The sequence below is a fragment of the Rhincodon typus genome, chromosome 10, assembly GCF_021869965.1.
Source record: "Rhincodon typus isolate 14 chromosome 10, sRhiTyp1.1, whole genome shotgun sequence".
NCBI lineage: Eukaryota > Metazoa > Chordata > Chondrichthyes > Orectolobiformes > Rhincodontidae > Rhincodon > Rhincodon typus.
In genome coordinates this window covers 28,382,554-28,402,146 of record NC_063341.1, presented here as the reverse complement: position 1 = coordinate 28,402,146, position 19,593 = coordinate 28,382,554, and the positions used below count along the sequence as shown (strand labels likewise).

The 19,593-nt window shown below is 40.3% G+C and overlaps 1 protein-coding gene across 5 annotated transcripts in view; it reads right to left on the bottom strand.

The window, feature by feature from the left end:
• The window catches only part of LOC109915585 (phosphodiesterase 4D interacting protein), a 288,714-nt gene that overhangs the window by 29,357 nt on the left and 239,764 nt on the right, over positions 1 to 19,593 (bottom strand). For all 5 annotated transcript variants that reach the window (XM_048601955.1, XM_048601956.1, XM_048601957.1 and 2 more), the window contains 6 exons: positions 13,698 to 13,835; positions 12,626 to 12,745; positions 6,780 to 6,872; positions 4,180 to 4,419; positions 2,965 to 3,123; positions 1,198 to 1,311 (listed from right to left, as the gene is read on the bottom strand). In XM_048601955.1, the coding sequence (XP_048457912.1) occupies positions 1,198 to 1,311; positions 2,965 to 3,123; positions 4,180 to 4,419; positions 6,780 to 6,872; positions 12,626 to 12,745; positions 13,698 to 13,835 (864 nt within the window). The remainder of the gene's footprint in view (positions 1 to 1,197; positions 1,312 to 2,964; positions 3,124 to 4,179; positions 4,420 to 6,779; positions 6,873 to 12,625; positions 12,746 to 13,697; positions 13,836 to 19,593) is intronic.

Below are 19,593 nucleotides of genomic sequence, written 5' to 3'. Positions count from 1 at the left end.
GCTTTAGAAACACATATCATTGTAAACTGCAATGTTACAGCACTAGTTTTCTACCACTGGAGACCTTTTTAAAATTTCTCCCTTAATCCCAAGAATCTATTGACTCGTTTTCCAAACAACGATTGTGTGAACAACAGCAATCTGTCCAAATAGCTCAAAGTTTTGACATAAGAAGGCATTGATTATGAAAAGTCTCTTCTGCCTACCAAGCCTATATTCTCCCCCAACATACACCATAAAGGAGTAAAATATTCAATCTTATTTATATATCTACAAATGCAGTTAAATCCCTGATCCCGCAAACTACATTCATTTTTATCCAATGTATTTCAATATCTGTCTTATTAAACTGTGAATTGGTTCGTTGTGTTGCTTATACACAAGTACTTTTTCAAACTGTTAAGGAAACAACAAAAGATTAAGAAATTGTGATGAAAATCTAAGCAACTCCTTGCAGATTGCTTCTCTTAAAATGCTTTCAACATTTCTGGGATCTGTGAAGAGTTTCAAATTCAGTACTTTCAATACATACATTCTTATCTATATAAATAGATCATACAGGATGCTTTTTTGCAACAAATACACATTGTTAACGAGTGTTCTCTAATTCATTGTGCTTCTCCAAATGAGAGGGAAAGGATGTTGAGAGATATTGAACCATCTCAACTTGCATTTCTTAAGCTCTCAGAAGCACATCCTTGAGGATCATAATATGATTTTGTTACAATAGTTAGCACAAAAATTACTTCCACTAAGGTTACAATGTCTCGAATACATAGTGGCCAGAGAAGGATATTCCCTCCCCCAGATTGCACTATAGTGCAGTAATGGAAAAGAACATTCAAGATAAACTGAGAATTAAAGGAACAATGCTTGCAAAATAAAGTATCATAGAATCATAGAATCCCTGCAGTGTGGAAACAGGCCCTTCAGCCCAACAAGTCCACACCGACCCTCAGAGCATCCCACCCAGACACATCCCCCTATAACCCACCTAATCTACAGACCCCTGAACACTACGGGCAATTTAGCTTAGCCAATCCACCTAACCTGCTAACAAGTTTAATAGAATAAACGCATTTTTATTAGGAATATATTCAGCAAGAGAAGGCTGAAAGGATAGAATCGAGAAAGAAACAATATAATTTGAACATTGAGCTGAAGCAAATAAATAGAAAGCACAAACGTTTAACCCACCTCCAAAGCTTTATCTCTCTCCTTGATACGCTTTCGCAGTTTATCAACCAGTGCATCTCTTGCTTCTCCACTTTGTTCTTCACTTTGCTGGCATTCAAATAGTTCAATATATTGCTGCAAACATACAAAGACAAATCTGATAAAATGTGATTGCCTTACAACGGAAGCCTTTTATAATGACACCTGGCTGTGGTTCCAGTCCAGGTTGCTTAGATTAAAATCTCTCTGAAAGAGCTGGTAAAGGATCTAAATGAAGAATTGAGGTTGTGTTAACTCAATTTTTGAACATGACGTACAGGTATAACACTAAAATCCCTACTATAATTCTGAAACCTGACTTACTCATTCACAGTAAGGACGACCGGTGTCAGAACAGTACAACTGCCTTTGTTTAACATGCCAAGATTCTGCAAGGTTGAGAAAGACTGCTTGGAAAGTGCAACTGGTGTTTTTACACACTGACCTGTTTTTTTGCTGTTGACATTTTACTGAGACTATTATTGGTGACCACTATTAAAATATAAATCAGGCAGAAACTTCCAGCAACTACAAATTCAATGTGGAAATCAAGAAGTTACTTTCCAAGTTACCTGTGCTTTATCAAAAGCTTGCTGACTCACTGTTGCCTTCCCTTCAAACAGGTCAGAAAAAGCTAAGGTGTGTTCAATTCCAAATAAGCAAACTTTTAGGAATGATAAATTCTTAATTTTATGTCAATCAGCTTCTTCAGCACTGGGAATTAAGTATTACAGGTATACAATTGCATAGCTTCAGATTTTAATTGTTGGTGAAACTACAAACAAAAGGTTTCCTTATACCATTTTACCTCCTGTTTATTCTCTCGTTCTGTATCAATTCAGTACTTTCTTCCTTTTCCATTTTGCTCGATGTACATTATCATATTTTGAACTGAATATTCTAACCAACACTTTTTTGGTTCAGATTTTGCAAGCCTCAGTCAGGATTCTTCAATTTTATGGTCAGAGAGACACAGTTGCTGGGTGTGTTCAACTGGTGTCAATTTTGCTCTATAGGATGTTTTGCCGAAATGGACTTATAATCACTATCACTTCCAATGCAAAAGCTCAGACAAAGTCTAGGCAAAACTAAGTGTAATGGCAATGTATTTGCTGGCATTGTTCAGTCATTGCTGACTACAAAATCAGGTTTATTTTCTGATTTTAACCGGTTAAGTCTACTATTAGCAGTCAGGAATGCACTTTTTGACAAATATTAAATAAAAACCTATATCTCTGCAGCATTTTATCACTTCTTTCAGAAGCATCCCAAAGCATTCCATTTACAAAGACTTGCTTCTGAACTTAATAACGTTTTAAATTTATAGATAAAAGCAGCAACCATTTTCAGCCAAATACTGCAGTTAAATGCATTAAAGTTTATTAGAAAATTCTGAAAGAGAGTCATACTGGATTTGAGATGTTAACTCTAATTTTCCCTCTCCACAGATGCTGCTAGACCTGCTGAGTTTCTCCAGCATTTTGTAACCGAGTTGTTTGAGCACTGTGTGCACTCACCCAATAGTGAAACACAGGAATTTCAAGAAAGTACCAGGGACTGCAAATACCAACAGCACCAAATCTCTACGAGAGATGTGAATTCAAATGAGATGGGCAGGAATGGTACAAAAGAACAAAAAAAAAAATCAACGAATGAAATTAATGAAAGGAAGAAGTGTTTCTATCTGTACGGCAGAGAACAACTGAACTGTGTCACTGTGAGATACCACGATTGGGTGCCTATTTGTACCTGCAAGAAGTGCTCCTTGTCTTGTAACCGCTCTTTCAGGCACTGGATGTTCTCCTCCTGGACATGAACTTCACGCTGATGCTCTCTCTCCAGGGCCTGATAGTGCTGTTCCTTCTCCAGGAACTCCTGCCGGACTTGTTGCAATGTGTTGCGCAGCTCCTGAAACAAATTACAAACAACTAAAATTATTGGTGGCTTACCACAAAATGAGCCCAGATTCTCTGCATCAATCAATCATTAGAAAAAAAACAGAATTAGCATATACGTGCCAAAAATTAATATTAGCCACAGTATTATGGATACAGAAACAGCAAGATCATAGTAGATAAACTGCATCTGCAGTTGATAGACATTTGTAATGAAATTTTACAGCTGGGCAACTTGGATATAGTCAAGACATTAGATTTATTATTGTCACATGTACCAAGATACACAGTGAAAAGTATTGTTTTGCATGCTAACCAGACAAATCATACCTTGCATAATTATATCAGGGTAATAGAACAGAATATAATGTTACAGAGATGGTGCAGAGAAAGATCAACAGTGATATATGAGAGGTCCGTTCATAAGTCTGATAACAGTAAGGAAGAAGCTGTTCTTAAATCATTTGTGTACTTACTCTTGCATAGCATCTGTCAAAGTGGCTTTATGTGATGCTGGTCCTTTAAATTACAGAATGTGGCAACTGGCTGCTGTGGAAAAGGGTGTGTGGTTTCCCTTCCACTGACAGGGTCCAGTCAGAACAGAAGTATGGCTCCACATTTCTGAAGGAATCTTGATCGGAATCTCCTATCAGAAATGCTCTTAAAAAAGGAACAAAGTGGCAATCTGTGTGAGATTGTCACTCTTTAGAAAGTCCTTAGGAATTTGGCTTCAAATCTAGCCAGACTATAATGTGAAAGTCTCATTTGGAATCATATTGACAATAACTGAGACAAGAGTTTTTTTGGTATCATTACCTGGCACAGATGATAAACACAGACAGAGATAAAGGTCCTTTTCTGTGGATTAAATTGTTGAAGAATATAGGAATCTCTACCCTACATCCAGTGTGTTGCAAAACTTCTGATCTAGCAATAGTACAGGCATACCTCAACATGAGAAACGAACGACAAAAGGCCTACTGGAATAGAAAACAATCTTCACCATTACATTTTCCTTGTATAAATTGTTTTGGAAATCAAGATTTTGTTTCAAACACCCAATGCTTACTTGATTGTGGGTGATTGTAGCTTCCTTTTGCTGATACATCTCCTCAAGTTCAGTCTCGAGCAATTCTTTTCTCTGCTTGGCTTCAATGAGCTCATATTCCTTCTGCCGTATTAGCCTCTGCTTTTGCTGCAACTCCAGCTGATTGGAAAAGGAGGCGTTTTGCAGTTCCAGCAGCTCAGCTTGTTGTTGGGCATGTGGTGGCGCTGGCTGTCCATCAGTAGTCTGACAGGATGCACAACGCTGTATCCAGAGGAAACAGAAATACATATGGAGTAGAGAGGAATGCGAAATAGTAAACATACATAAATTACAAAGAGGATAAAATAGCTTTTTGAGTTTTCAAATCTTGGGTAGGATTCTTTACCTCGACATTTCTTACTTCAACATCATCATCTAAAATTATTTCTCATCCTCACGGAATACTGCCTCCAAGCTCAAAGCAAAGACAAAGACAGATGGCTCACTTTCAAGACAGTACTTCCATTCAGCCCCAGTGCAATAATAATGCCCTTTCATTCCAGCAACTTGAGCACACATTTAGTGCACACAAGGGAGTGACGCATTGTTGAAAACGCCATCTTCCAGTTCAGATGTTAGAACCCCGTCTACCTTTCACTATCTGAGGAAAGTCTAGACATATCCTCAACATCACTATAAATAGATTATCTCATCATTTATCTCATTTCAGGTTAGTTTGCACAAATACTCTACAATGATTAATACACTTCAAAGTAATTAATTGGCTATGAAGCTTTCTGGTGGGTCCTGAGGTCATGACAGATGCTCAGTAATTGCAAGTGCTATCGAGTACATGGAAATCTCCCTATCCTGCCTCATGTCATTAGAGGCAGAAGCAGCACTAGTTCAACATTTCAACTGAAAGATTTCATTTCCCTCCCTTAAACTGCACCAAATGCACTAATGCATTCTTTCAATATGAACGTCAACTCAGCAGCCAAATGCTGCTTGATGGGATTACTAGCAGCTTAATGATCCAGCTCAACTCAGAAGGGCAGGGCTGTGTTGTTACTTCATTAAGTATAAAAACATCAGCAGAGTTGGCTGTACGTGAATCTTTATGTGTACCATCCTCAACCAACACCACAAAAACATAATGAGAAGCCGCAGACCTGAAATGTTAACTGTATTTCTCGTCATGTATGTTGCCTGATCTTCTGAGCTTTTTCAGCATCTTCTGTCTTAATTCTACCAAAAAACTAATTATTTTCACCTTGATCGTTGTGCAGAAGGAGTCATTTGAAAAGTTTAAGTTCACTTCTAAAATTCCTCCTGCAGTGATCATTGACTCTAGGCTTCTTTTTTGAAATGAAAGAACAAGAAAGAGATGAAATCTGGGCTACAGTTTTAAAAGGTTGGGGGCTATGGATGAATGGAAAATGAGGGATATAATGGGTTTCCATGGTTTTGAAATCTTGGCAGATGAGGATTTTGATATCAACACAATCGGATAAAAGAGAGGCACGAGAGTATCGAGGATGACAGACTAGAGGATTTAAAATGAATGACAGGAAGCATTATTTGAAGCGGATTTGGAACAAAAAAAAACCCCAAAGAACTGTGGATGCTGGAGATCAGAAATAAAAACAGAAATTGCTGGAGAAACTCAGCAAGTCTAGCAGCATCTGTGGATAGAAAGCAGAGTTAATACAGTGGTCCAGTGACCCTTCTTCAAAACTGATTGTAGCTAGGAAAAGGTTGGTATATGTGCTGAAGGGGGGGTGGGGGGGGGGAGGAGGAGGAGGAGGAGGAGGAGGAGGAGGAGGAGGAGGAGGAGATGATAGGTGGACATGGAGCTGAGAGAGAGAACCGCAGTTGGTCAGACAAAACAATGGGTGATGGTCAGCCGAGGAGAATCAATAGCTGTTAATGTGAACCATTAGTAGCTGACAGTGACTGCTCACAACGTGGTCTCTTCTACACTGGGGAGGCGAAACACAGACTGGGTGACCACTTCGGAGAACAACTATGTTCTGTGTGCAAAATGACCTCAAGTTCTTGTAGCCTGCCACTTCAAAACCCCACCATGCTCCCTGGCCAACATCTCTGCCTCAGGCTTGCTGTGGTGCTCCAGCGAAGCTCAGAGCTAGCTGGAAGAACAGCATCTCATTTTCTGCAGCCTTCAAGACTCAAAATCATGTTCAATAAATTTAGAGTCTGAGCATCTTCTCCAATGCCCTTACCTACACACTCATACGACCAGGCCTTGTCATCACTTGGGCTGCAACTACAACCAACCCATTGTCAGCTATTAATGGTCCTCATAAGCAGCTATTGATTGTGCCAGGCTGACCTTTACCTGACCAACTGCTATTCTGTCTCTCTGGTCTCCACCACTCATCTTCAGCATATTTACAAATCTTTCCTAGCTACAAATCAGTTCTGAAGGGTCACTAGACCCGAAGCTTTAATTCTGCTTTCTCTCTGCAGAGCTGCCAGATCTGCTGAGTTTCTCTAGCAATTTCTGCTTTTGGAACAAGACAAGCCACCCATGAACATTAAATACAAAATTAGAGAAAAGGCAAGAAGTGTTTGAAGCACAGCCGAAGGCTATTTAAGTTACCTTTTCACTTGTTACCTACCTTCACGTTTTCAATCTGACTTCTGTGGAGCATTTCCCTCAATTTGGATTGATTCTCATTCTGACCATCGATGACACAATAAAGCTCTTCAACCTGAAGGGTAGTTGAGCAGGGGTGAGGTGGTAAGAAACATATTGTTATTATTACCAATTACAAAACCATCCGTTGCTTGAAGGCTTTTATGGCCAGGCTCCCAGGGAGAGGGTTTCCTCTGGTTACAATTCCTCATGTTAGTATATCACGGCAATTCTACTACTAATGGCAGTAGAGTTTGAAAAAATTCCCACTTTGATTACAAAGTTGCTAACACATCCTGCCCATTTGAAAACGACAGCTGTTGATATTAGTGAACCAATATTTATCACATTCATTTTGACATTCCTCCGACTCTAGTAACTAGGCATCGGTTGAAATGAATTTCAACTAAAGAGAGGCAAGAAGGCATCATGGGAGACAAGGAGTGGTAAATGAAAGGCAAGCAATGAGATGATAAAACACAGTTGTGATTTGAGTAATGATAACAATGCGACAAGAGATGACAGAAAGTACAAAGTTAAGAATCCAACAATACATACGACCAGAGATTTAAGTACATGAAAAAAAAAAGAGAAGTTAGAGGTTCAGGATCTATATATAGACACCTTTGGTAACAAAATGGATGAATTGTGACCTCAGACAGAAATAAATACATATGGCCTGATAGCTATTACAGAGACATGGTTGCAAGGTGAACCTAAATCTTTAAAGTTTTCTAATATTTTGAACTCACAGGAAAGCTGGAATAGGTGATGGGGTCACTCTGTTATTTAAGAATGTTATTAGTATAATAATGAGAGATGACCTTATTTTGAAAGAATAGGATGTGTAATCAGTTTGGATATAAACAAGAAACTGCAAAAGCAACAGGTCATTTGTGGGAACAATTTGCAGGCCCCCCCAAATCATGATTTTACTGTAGAAGTGAGTGTACTGGAAGAAATAATTGGACTGTGATAGCAAGGTACCATAATACTCACATGTAATCTTAATCTGCATGTAGATTGGGTGAACCAGATTGGCAAAGCTTGCTGAGAAATTTTAAATTTATATAGAATGTATCCAGGGTAATTTTTCAAGAGGAAGCTATTTCAGATCTGCTAATGAGCATGAGACAGGATTAATTAATAACCTCATTTTTTTTTCGCTCTATTCATTTGTGGGATGTGGGCGTCACTGCCTAGCCAGCATTTCTTGCACATCCCTAGTTGCCCCCGAGAAGGTGGTGGTGAGCTGCCTTCTTGAACCGTTGCAGTCCTCCTGCTGTGGGTTGACGTACAATGCTATTAGGGAGGGAATGCTAGGATTTTGACCCAGCGGCAGTGAAGGAACGGCGATATGCTTCCAAGTCAGGATGGTGAGTGACTTGGAGGTGGTGCTGTTCCCATATGTCTGCTGCCCTTGTCCTTCTAGATGGAAGTGGTTGTGGGTTTGGAAGGTGCTGTCTGAGGATCTTTGGTGAATTTCTGCAGTGCGTCTTGTAGATAGTACACACTGCTGCGACTGAGCATCGGTGGAGGAGGAAGTGGATGCTTGTAGATGTAGTGCTAATCAAGCGGGCTGCTTTGTCTTGGATGGTGTCAAGCTTCTTGAGTGTTGTTGGGGCTGCACTCATCCATGCAAGTGGGGAGTATTCCATCACACTCCTGACTTGTGTCTTGTAGATGGCAGACAGGCTTTGAGGACTCAGGTGGCGAGTTACCCGCCGCAGTATTCCCAGCTTCTGGCCTGCTCATGCAGCCACTGTGTTTATAGGTGACGAGTCTAGTTGAGTCTCATGTCAAAGTTAACACCCAGGATGTTGATAGTGGTGGATTCAGTGATGGTAACACCATTGAATGTCAACAGTTGTTAGACTGTCTTTTATTGGTGATGGTCATAGCCTGTCTTGTGTGGTGCGAATGTCACTTGCCACTTGTCAGCCCAAGCCTGGATATTGTCCAGATCTTGCTGCATGTGAACATGGACTGCTTTAGTATCTGAGGAGTCACGAATGGTGCTGAACATTGAACAATCATTGGCGAACATGCCCACTTCTGACCTTATGATAGAGGCAAAGGGAAGGTCATTGATGAAACAGCTGAGGATGTTTGGACCTACAACACTACCTTGAAGAACTCCTACAGAGATGTCCTGGCGCTAGATGACTGATCTCCAACAACCACGACCATCTTCCTTTGTGTCAGGTATGTCTCCAAGCACCGGAGCGTTTGCCCCGATACCCATTGATTCCAACTTTGCTAGGGCTCCTTGATGCCACACTCAGTCAAATACAGCCTTGATATCAAGGGCTGTCACTCTCACCTCACCTCTGGAATTCAGCTCTTTTGTCCATGTTTGAACCAAGGCTGTAATGAAATCAGGTGGTGAGTGGCACTGGCAGAACCCAAACTGGGCGTCACCGAGCAGGTTATTTCTGAGCAAGTGCTACTTGATAGCACTGTTCAGGACACCTTCCATCACTTTACTGATGATCGAGAGTAGACTGAAGGGGTGGTAACTGGCCGGGTTGGATTGGTCCTGATTTTTGTGTACAGGACATACTTGGGCAATTTTCCACATTGTCAGGTAGATATCTGTGTTATAACTGTACTGGAACAGCTTGGCCAGGGGAGCGGCAAGTTCTGTACTATTGGCTTCTGTACTATTGCCGGAATGTTGTCAGGGCCCCTAGCCTTTGCAGTATCCAGTGTCTCCAACCGTTTCTTGATATCATGCGGAGTGAATCAAATTGCCTGAAGACTGGTATCTGTAATGCTGTGGACCACTGGAGAAGGCCGAGATGGATAATCCACTCAGCACTTCTGGCTGAAGATTGCTGCGAAAGCTTCAGCCTTATCTCATACACTGATGTGCTGGGCTCTTCCATCATTGAGGATGGGGATATTTGTGGAGCCTCCTCCTCCAGTGAGTTATTTAATTGTCCACCACCATTCATGACTGGATATGGCAGGACTGCAGAGCTTAGATCTGATCCGTCGGTTGTGGGATTACTTAACTCTGTCTATCACTTGCTGCTTTCACTGTTGGGCGTGCAAGTAGTCCTGTTTGGTGGCTTCACCAGGTTAATACCTCATCTTCAGGTATGCCTGGCGCTGCTCCTGGCATGCCCTCCTGCACTCTCCATTGAGCCAGGGTTGACCCTCTGGTTTGATGGTAAGGATTGAGTGGGTTATGAGATTACAGATTGTGCTGGAGTACAATTCTGCTGCTGTTAATGGCCCACAGCGCCTCATTGATGCCCAGTCTTGAGTTGCTAGATCTAGAAGCTTTTAGATGATAATGATCATAGCATATAGAATTTCAGATTCACCTGGAATTGCAATTTGGTTCTAAGATTAGTGTCATTGTTACTCTTATTCATGTTTACAAGGATATTAAGGCAGAGCTAGGTAAAATCACCGAGCCTACAGTAAAATGTAGGACAGCAAACATGCAGTAAAGATGGAGGAGAACTTTAATACCTCGATAAACATTTATGCAAGTGAGAAAGAAAGACTGGTCCCATTTCTGGATCCCTTTCCAACTGAAATCATGGTAAGCAACGAGCCAGGCTGTCTACATGCATACAGTAAACAGCCAAAATTATAATCTTGTTTAAAAGATTGCAGAGGCTGCAGATTCCAATGGATAGTTGGCAGCTATCCTGAAGTGAAATTAAATGTGGAATTTTGCTGACACTTTGCTTTACCAATTTGTTGTCAGCACGTTTAAGTGATACTGAAATCAAATAAATTCTTTACGCTTTTAACCCCATTTACTTTGCCTGTGAATGCACATATCACATAACAAGTTCACTGAACTAGCATGCCTACAGCCACTTCTGTTTAATCATGGCTACTATTTTCATGATGAATCATCACAGGTTTCTTGATGTGTCTGTCTTTACAAATACTTATAGACTGCTGTCAGAGTGGAGCCTTATTAGACACCAGCATGGATTAAACATCACCCTGGAAAACAATAGTTGATTATTTTACATTGTTCACTGCTAGTAAGACAGTGCCAACAGCAGGTTCTAGCTCAAATACTCCTGCAGTGTCAGCACTGGCTTGTGTGGAAGTGCTGCATAATTTCCACATCATTGAAGGAATACATTAGAAGAAACTAGAATGAAGATTGAAGTCGATGGTGTTACACTGGACAAGTCGATAAGTTTATTTAGGGCAAGTTATAACAGATGATGACAGATGTGACGCATAATTTAGAGAAAGGACAGAAATTGCCTGAAGTAACGTTGTGGAAAACAAAACTCAAAGCTTGTTACAAGGGAAAATCTCAAGCTGCTGCATTCTATCCACTTTCCTGTTTGCCTCAAATACTTAGACATTAAGTAAATATCCAAAGAAGACAAGAGAGATGCTTGAAATATGGCACTTGAAATTGCAAGACGAAAAAAAAAACTAAGAAGTGACACGGAGAGAAGAAAATGTCATTATTTTGTCATTTGGTTGGAACTGAAAAGCTACAAAGTGCTTTCCTAGGAGGCAAACAGAGGGCAGCAGAAAGTGAGGTTGACCTATGTATGGTTGGATGGTGGATGTCACAGAATGGGTGCAGAGGAGCTTTAGTGCTTAGATTAAGATGACATAACATAGACAAGGGTGGCATACCATGACAACAGATCATTTGGCAGAAGTCACTATTAGCAACAGCAAGCAAAGGTTAAGAGGAGAGTTAATAGTATTCAAAACTTAGGGATTTAAATAGAGGAAGAAAGGAGAAATGTTTTCCTCTGGAAAATAGGTCAATTATCAGTGGAGTCACAGATTTAAAATCATTAGCAAATGATCGAGAGTGGAACTAAGAGGTGATTTTGCACAAAAAGGGCTGTTGTGGTTAATGGATTGTGCAACCTGAAATGGTGGTGGAAGCACATCCATCAGAACTATGAAAAGGCAAATGTGCACGCATTTGATGATTAATTTGCACTGTAAAAGGGAAATAATTGGGGTGTAGGACTCAATTTGAGAGCGTTTTCAAGGTGCTGGTACCGGTCTCCCTCTGTGCTGCAGAATTCAGTGGGTAGAATTTTCTTTGTGTTGGATAACGAGACTGATGGCAGAGGAGCTGGAAAAACAGTGGGGCACCACGTCAGGAAATATTCTGGAAACATTCACACCACTGAGAAAGTTTATCAACAGGTGAGTAAGGACTTGTATTAGCTATTCACTGAACACTGTTGGGGATCGAATTTGCATATATAAGGCGCTGATTGGAGATACTTAAGAGTGCTTATTGGCATTTTCCCAACTGTGGTTTAGCCCCCTGCTATCTGTAAAGGCCACCGATGTAATGGAGATAGCCTGGACCATTACAGAGGTTCCTCAGAACCAGATGCTCCATCCCCTGAAGAGGAAACTGCCATCCAGAAAGGCTGCCTGCTTTGCTCTAACCAGTCATCCAGAGGGGTTAGCCTTCCAATTTATTATTGGAAGGATCAGATTTACCTGCTTGGCCCCTTTGAAATTTTATTTAAAGAGTACCTCCACTCGATCCACCCAACCGCTACAGCAGCATTCACCCTTCTGAGGTTGCTGGGACTTCAGAGCTTCTGACCTTTTACTCGGCCAGCAGCACTGGGGGCCTGCCCATTCTCTTCAACTGAGCCATGAGCTCAGAACAATTAGGGGATGGCTTCCAGGATTATCACAGTGCCACTGTAACTATCAGCAATTGTGAGCTTGGGACCCACATTTGGGCCTGATTTCAGGATCTCAAGGTTTGCAGGAAAACTCAGCTTAAGGTTTTATACATTCCCACCAATTTTTTAAGATCATTCCAGTCAACTATATGTGTGTGACATTTACCTCCTTCTCCTTATTTTTCAAAGCCTCCTTCAGCTCCAGCTGGGTTCGATCCTGCTTCTGTAGTGTGTAACGCATTTCCTTTAATTCACTTTCCATTTCTCTTAGATTCTCTTGCAGCATCTGGGGAAATAAAGCCATGATAGATTTGCCACATGCACGAAGCATGGTGAGAGAAATGTTGTTTAGAAACTTTCCTCTCTTCTGTTTTCTTTTGAAAAGAAGCATAATTATCTAAACTAAACTAGGGTGTTGTCGCATTCTCCCTCTCACACCCCCACCCTGGACTGTTTGATGGCTATTTTACTAAAAACTCTGCTGGGAGACTTGACAATGAAGTTCCACAAGTTCCACAGAGTAAAGATAACGAGCTGGTTTCATCTGTAATAGTATAGTCTCAAAGAATTAAAGACCATATACTGCAGGACTTCCCAAGTGGGAATTAGGGCCCAAAGTGAAGGGCTTAGAGGCAGCAATGGGTGCCCCCCAACCCACTCCCACTCCCACTCTGACAGGTCTTTTCTTTCCCACTTCACTGATTATCAAGGGATCACATCAGTTTTCAAGCCTCAAAATGGGATCGCAGTGAAAAATGATTTAGGAAGCACTGACATCATGGAAAGATGTCTCCTGCTCACTCCTCGAACCATTTTAGGGAAATAATTGAAGTCTAATTGCACTTCAGTCTGGTATTTCCACATTGCTTGACAGCAAGGTTATCCAACCAGCAGCATTAGGTTAACACATTTCCAGATGCCTGTCGACATAGGTCCATGGCAGCAAAAACAGCTTTGTGCTGTACGTGCTCCTTATGATCTACCGGCTGGCCCCAGTAGAATTCTGTTGTAGCTGAAGATTTGGAAAGGTCCAATAAGTTCCTTGGAAGAAGTCATATTTGACTCAAAGCGTGAACAGCTGATCTCACCACAGATGTTACCAGAATTTTCTGTTTTTGGCTAAACTTCCAGGACCTATAGTATTTTGCTGTGGCTATGGTAATAATCCCTCACTGGTTTATAAATCCAAATCAAAACAGCAACATCTGTGAGCAGCAGCAACAGGATACGTTGCTCACCTTGTTGGCGGACTCAGTCTCCTGGATTCTGCCCTGCAACCCATGTACTTGGACCTGGGCTTTCTGCAGTTCAGCAACACATTGTCCGGCTGCTGACTCATACTGGTTCAACTGCTGCTGCTGCTCCTCAATCAGGTTCTGAGGGAAAAGGAAGGTCACATATTTATTTAATTGATCAAATATTTTGGCAGTGCCACTTTCCAGTCACCAAGTTCTGCCTAGAGTTTCATATATTCTGTGGTAATTTCTTCCATTATTTAAAAGTGTTCACTTTGTCTGCTCTAAATTAGTGAAGTTAGAAGAGACACATAACAAAAAACTCACTGCTTTGATACTACATTGTAACATACATCACATGGCTTTTTTAAAAACATGTTGAACTGGGGCATTTTTTAAAATTTAGAACAAGGGACGAGGCTGCCAACAGCTAGACCAGTCTTTATTGGCCATCTCTAATTGCATTGAAAAGGTGGTGATGAGTCACCTCTAACCACTGCAGTCCAGGGATAGGAGCCTACAGTGCTGTTGGGAATGAAGTTTCAGAATTTTTGACCCAGTGACAAATCAAAGTCAGGACAGTGTGTGACTTGGAGGGGAACTTGGAAGTAGGGGTGTTCCTAAACACTGGCTGCCCATGTCCTTCTAAGGTAGGAAAAAATAGCAGGTTTTGAAAGTGCTGTTGAAGGAATTTATTTCAAAAAGTATAACACAATTTAGTAATTGAGAATCTTGATGCATTTAAACTCAGTGGCAAAATGTAGTTAAGCATTCAGTAGGATATTCAGTACTCTGGATATCACATTGGGATCTGACAGTGCTGAAAACAAAACAAAAATCGCTCCAAATATTCAATAATTCACACATTAATAATAAACAGTGTAGGACACGAGAATGAGGCAATTCCTCACTTCGATGTGTTGCTCCTTCACCATACGTATATTTGAGTCACTGAAACTCAATGAGCAACAGGAACCTTGCTACTTTCTCCCTACCCTGACACTAGCACATAGACCAAATACTGTTCTTGTGGAGATCAGCTAACTCAGGACAAACTAGGCTTCAACCATATGATCCCTTTAAGAGTCACGCCACAAACTGCACCTAATCAATTGACACAGCAAGGTGTCCAAATTTAATTCTATTTTATCAGCTTGCACAATATTGACAGAGTACAGGTAAAATTACCATGGAATACTTTGCCTACTTCTTTTGAAATAAATATCAAACAAGTTGAACATTAGTTTTTTTTTGTGGGTTTTGTTCTCACCTTATTATGGTAGTGAATATGAGCTGTAGCTGACTGATCTCTTTAAATGAAAATGATCACAACATTCTTAAATAACAAACATAATGTCTTGACAGCAGGGGTAAGTGTTACTATGCTGAGCCAGAATATGTGGAAGTAACAGAGCAGGTGTTTGCATGTTCACCAGCCAATCAATCATCTTCACCACACCAACGTCAGCCATTTGGCCCCAAGACACAAACGTCAATACATGTGCAGCTTCCTAACCCGAGACAGAATTTGAGAAAAAAAATCTCCTGCACAAGAGGACACTACAAATCCCGACAATGTCTAAAATTACTAACTCCATGGACGTATCTGTCCCTTCAATACTCAATGTTACAGCTCCCCATTCTCTGACGGGCTGCAAGTAGATAAAATTAAAAGATCATTCGGATGACTCAACTGCTGACTAAAATCATTGTAGCTGACATGAGGATTGCCACCATTTGCATCAGGAGTATCGCGCAGTCCAGATTTATCCCTTGGTGACAAGAAAACATGCATAATGCTCACCAGATCAATGGCAAGTTTGAATAGTCAAAACCTGAAATGATGACTTAAGTTTTGAGGTCTGTTTGTTGCTGATATAAACCTTATATATAATAACAAGAGTTCAATTTTGTTAAACATAAAAATAGGGGAGAAAAATTAATATCTACTTTGCATCTTCACCCATTGCTGAAGCAGATCTAGGCCACAATCCTCAGGGCCTCCCAAACTTGTAGATTATTGAACTGACAACCAATCATTCAGATCAGCTCCTCTGCTAAATGGAGGACACAGTGATGGTGCACAGTTGCTACTCAGCATTCAGTGGAGGCAACATGGGTAAATTTAATAAATTGAAAAAGAAGAAGTAATGGAATATCCCAAAGAGTTAAAGTTCTCCATGATAGCTAAAACCAAAACAAACAAAAGACTTGTTTACCACTGAGGGTGCAGAGAGATCTCAGTAGGTTTTAGTCACTTTGCTGGCTTTGTTTCTTAAATTTTCAGTTGCCTCATATCCTGCTGGAACCACAGGCTTGCTGCTTGTAAGCAACTACTTGCTGCTCCCATCCCTTTCTCTCTTCAAACAGAGCAACCCGTCAATTGGGACCTGACTTTATCATGTAATTGAGTTAGGACGCCAACAGCAGTTATTCGTGGACACTCTTAACACTTCCGTTAAGTTCTTTCAAAGACAGTCAGACTTCAGGAATAAAAACTCAACCAAAGCAAAGCAGGAACATAATTATTTAGTTTGAGATGAAGTAAGGAACTGTACAACCTTACTAAGTATAATTGCTTTCTTAAAAAATTACACCATCCAGACTGGTCTGGAAATGCACCACCTGTGTCCTGCGCCATATAGCCTATAACATTTCTAGGTTTGATCTCTGGTGTAAATTGGTTTTGGTGTTTTCATTAAGGTAATGATGAGAATGGTAAAGCTGAAATTAATGACCACAGGCTAAATTCCACTTTGCTTTCAATAAACAGGCATGTGTAGTGGTGAATAAATAATTGACTCATGGTGATATCTCTCCCATGTTGAAAGGGCCTGTCAACACTCAAGTCCAACACAAGAATGCTTGTATCACAGTAAAGGTCAGCAGCATAGTATATTTTAGGAGGGCATATGACAGCAACGTCATTATCTGAACAAGTCAGTCCTGTGATTGATAGATGTCCCATAGCATTGCTCAGTGTGTTGGTCTTTTAAGCCCCATGACATTGCTCAACATGTTGAACTTTATATTGCTGTAATGGAGAGGAAAATGATGCTTTAGAGGCAAGAAAATTTTTTATAAAACATATTTGTGAGAGGCACTAGAAACTGTAAAGTGTCTTTTTAAAAAATATTCATTCATGACACTGAGTGATTCAGCAATTTTGGGACAGAAAACAAAATATCCCTAAAGATGCTGCTTGATCAGCTAAGAGAAACAAAATTAACATTTCATTAGAATTACATGATTGAAAATACAAATATGACAGATTTGCATTCAATATTAGACCTAAAGCTATAAGTGAATATATTGGGATTTCCTGGATTTAACCATTTTTCACATTCTTTGTATAAGTCTGCAGTATAATTATTATTAATTATGCATTTGTTCATTCATGGGATGTGGACATCATTGGTAGGAAAGCATATTGCCCATCTCTAATCACTCTGGAATAGGTGCTGCTAAGCTATCTCCTGAAACTGCTGCAGTCCTTGTGGTTAGGGCCACCCACATACTGTTCGGAAGGGAGTTCTAGAATTTTTAGCTAAGAATAACCATTGATATGGTCCCAAGCCAGGATGGTGAGGGACTTGGAGAGGAATTTACAGGAGGTGGTCATTTTGGGGAAGATTGAGTAAATTAAAGGAAAATGGTAAGGCAATGGATCAAGGTGATAGAGGTCACAGATCAGGGAAGTACTGTTGAAGGAATCAGGAGTTACTGTCATGCACAGGACTGGTGTTAGCAAAGTCAAATTACCCTCAAAAGCAGTACTCTCAGATCATCACAGAAGTGTTAAATGATTCCTTGATCAAATGGTGGAACACGGGAAAAAACAGTAACCTCTGAAGGAAAAATACCATAAGGATAAGTTCATTGGATCTTTAACATACTATGTTTGAGGAGTGCACCCAGGACGAAAATTTATACCACACAATGTTACAGCTCTGCCCTGTGGTCCCTATTAGGGGAAAGGGATAAGGGAATTCTCTCTTCTATTTCAAAGTAATCCCTGTCAATAGTAAATCCAGGTCAGGAATCAGAATGTTTATTTTCAATTCTGCTAGCTGGACCATATTAAATATTTAGGTGTTTAATGTTCTCCAAACTAAAACATAGGACAGGCAGTCAAATGAAATAATTTTATTTTCAGATTTACAAATCTCCCCCAATTATTTTCTGGGATATGACAAGGATGCTATTTTAATTCAAATTGTTGTTGACATCAACAAACCTGCATTTTCCACTTTTATTTTAGAATCTGGCAATTAACTGACAATTTTTCTTACAGATGTAGATACGCAGCTTAAAAAAAAATCCATACCTTAAATCTGTCTGAAGGACAGACGGGTGGTTAGTATGGCAAATCCAGGCTGAGGAAGGACATTACCTTGGACAAAGCACATGGTCTTTTGCTCTGCACAATTTGCCAAGTCTGAAATTGCTCAATGCTGACATTGAGTTACACATCCCAGAAGGGACATCTGTCTTTCAGATGAACACAAAACAGTAATCACAATGTAGTAATGATTCTGGCTGATCAATTTCAAGCATGAATGATTCACAGTCATGTCCACACATGATTATAATAATATAAAACACTGAATGCCTGATGTGTCATTTTCACAACTTTCACTGGTGTGGGTTCCCAGTCACCTGGAGAAAATGGAGAGGGGGGGGGAAATGTGAAAAGTTAGTCACCTGGAATGTGGTATATTCTCAAAGGGGGGCAGTGGGGTGTTTCTGGAGAGCAAGCTGCCCCATGTTATTTCTTTTGCTGCACTTTTCATCAGTGGCTCTGATAGAAGGGATTTGAGAGAGAAAATTTTCAGTCTATTCTGCCATTTGGAGTAATGCAAGTATCATTGCAGATATAGAATGCGCCAATTTAAGGAGGTTAAAGCTAAGAGTGATAATCCCAGAGTTCAGGATATCTGCTCAGATGTTAAGAGAAGTAAGAGGAAATGCAGTAAATTGGGTTTGATGAGGGAAGTAATGATGGTGGTGGTGGTTGGGATGTGTCCAAATACATATCAACAGCCTTGGCAAGTTTAGGAAAGAGGTTTAGATAGGCAGCATGAGAAGCTTTGCACTAAATTTCAATGCAAACACACAGGTAATAATCCTGCGTTCATTATCTGAGCCACATGCAAACTGGTGCAAGGCAAAGATTACGAAAAGGAATGCATAGCTCAAAACCTGGTGGAGAAAGAGGTGAGTTCAATTCATAAGGCACTGGTGCATGTAGGATGGGATATCATTGAACTGTGTTGGGGCTAATCTTCTAGTGAGCCGCATAACTAGGGAAGTGGAGAGGTTTTAAACTAAATAGAAATGGAAAGAGATCATTTTGCACAATATTGAGTAAATTTAAGGGAAATGGTAAGGCAATGGATCAAGGCAGCAATAAAGGTAATGATAATCAGAGTACGACAAAGGACAGTGATTGCAAAAGAGTATGCCAGCAGATAGGGCCAGAGTTTACAAAAATAATTAAAAGAAACTGAGTTGACGGCTCTGCATCTAAAATGCTGCAGAATTTGTAACAAAACAAATGCACTGTCAGCTAAAATAGCAATTCAGATGTATGACCTGACAGCCATGTCAGAGATGTAGCTACAAAGGAAACCAAAACTGGAATCTGGATATCCTGAGGATACCCGACATTTAGGAAAGATGGGAAGTTGGGAAAATGTGGTGGGTTGGCTCTGTTAAAGCCATCATTCAGGCTGCAATAAGTGGTGAGCTTAGTTTTAAAGTTTGAGCTGTAGAATCAATTTAAGAAACAGCAACTAAACTGTTTACAGGCAACCTAATAGCAATGACAATGTAAGTCACAATATAAAATCAAGAAGTTAGAGGTGCTTGTCACAAGGGTAATACAGTAATCATGGAG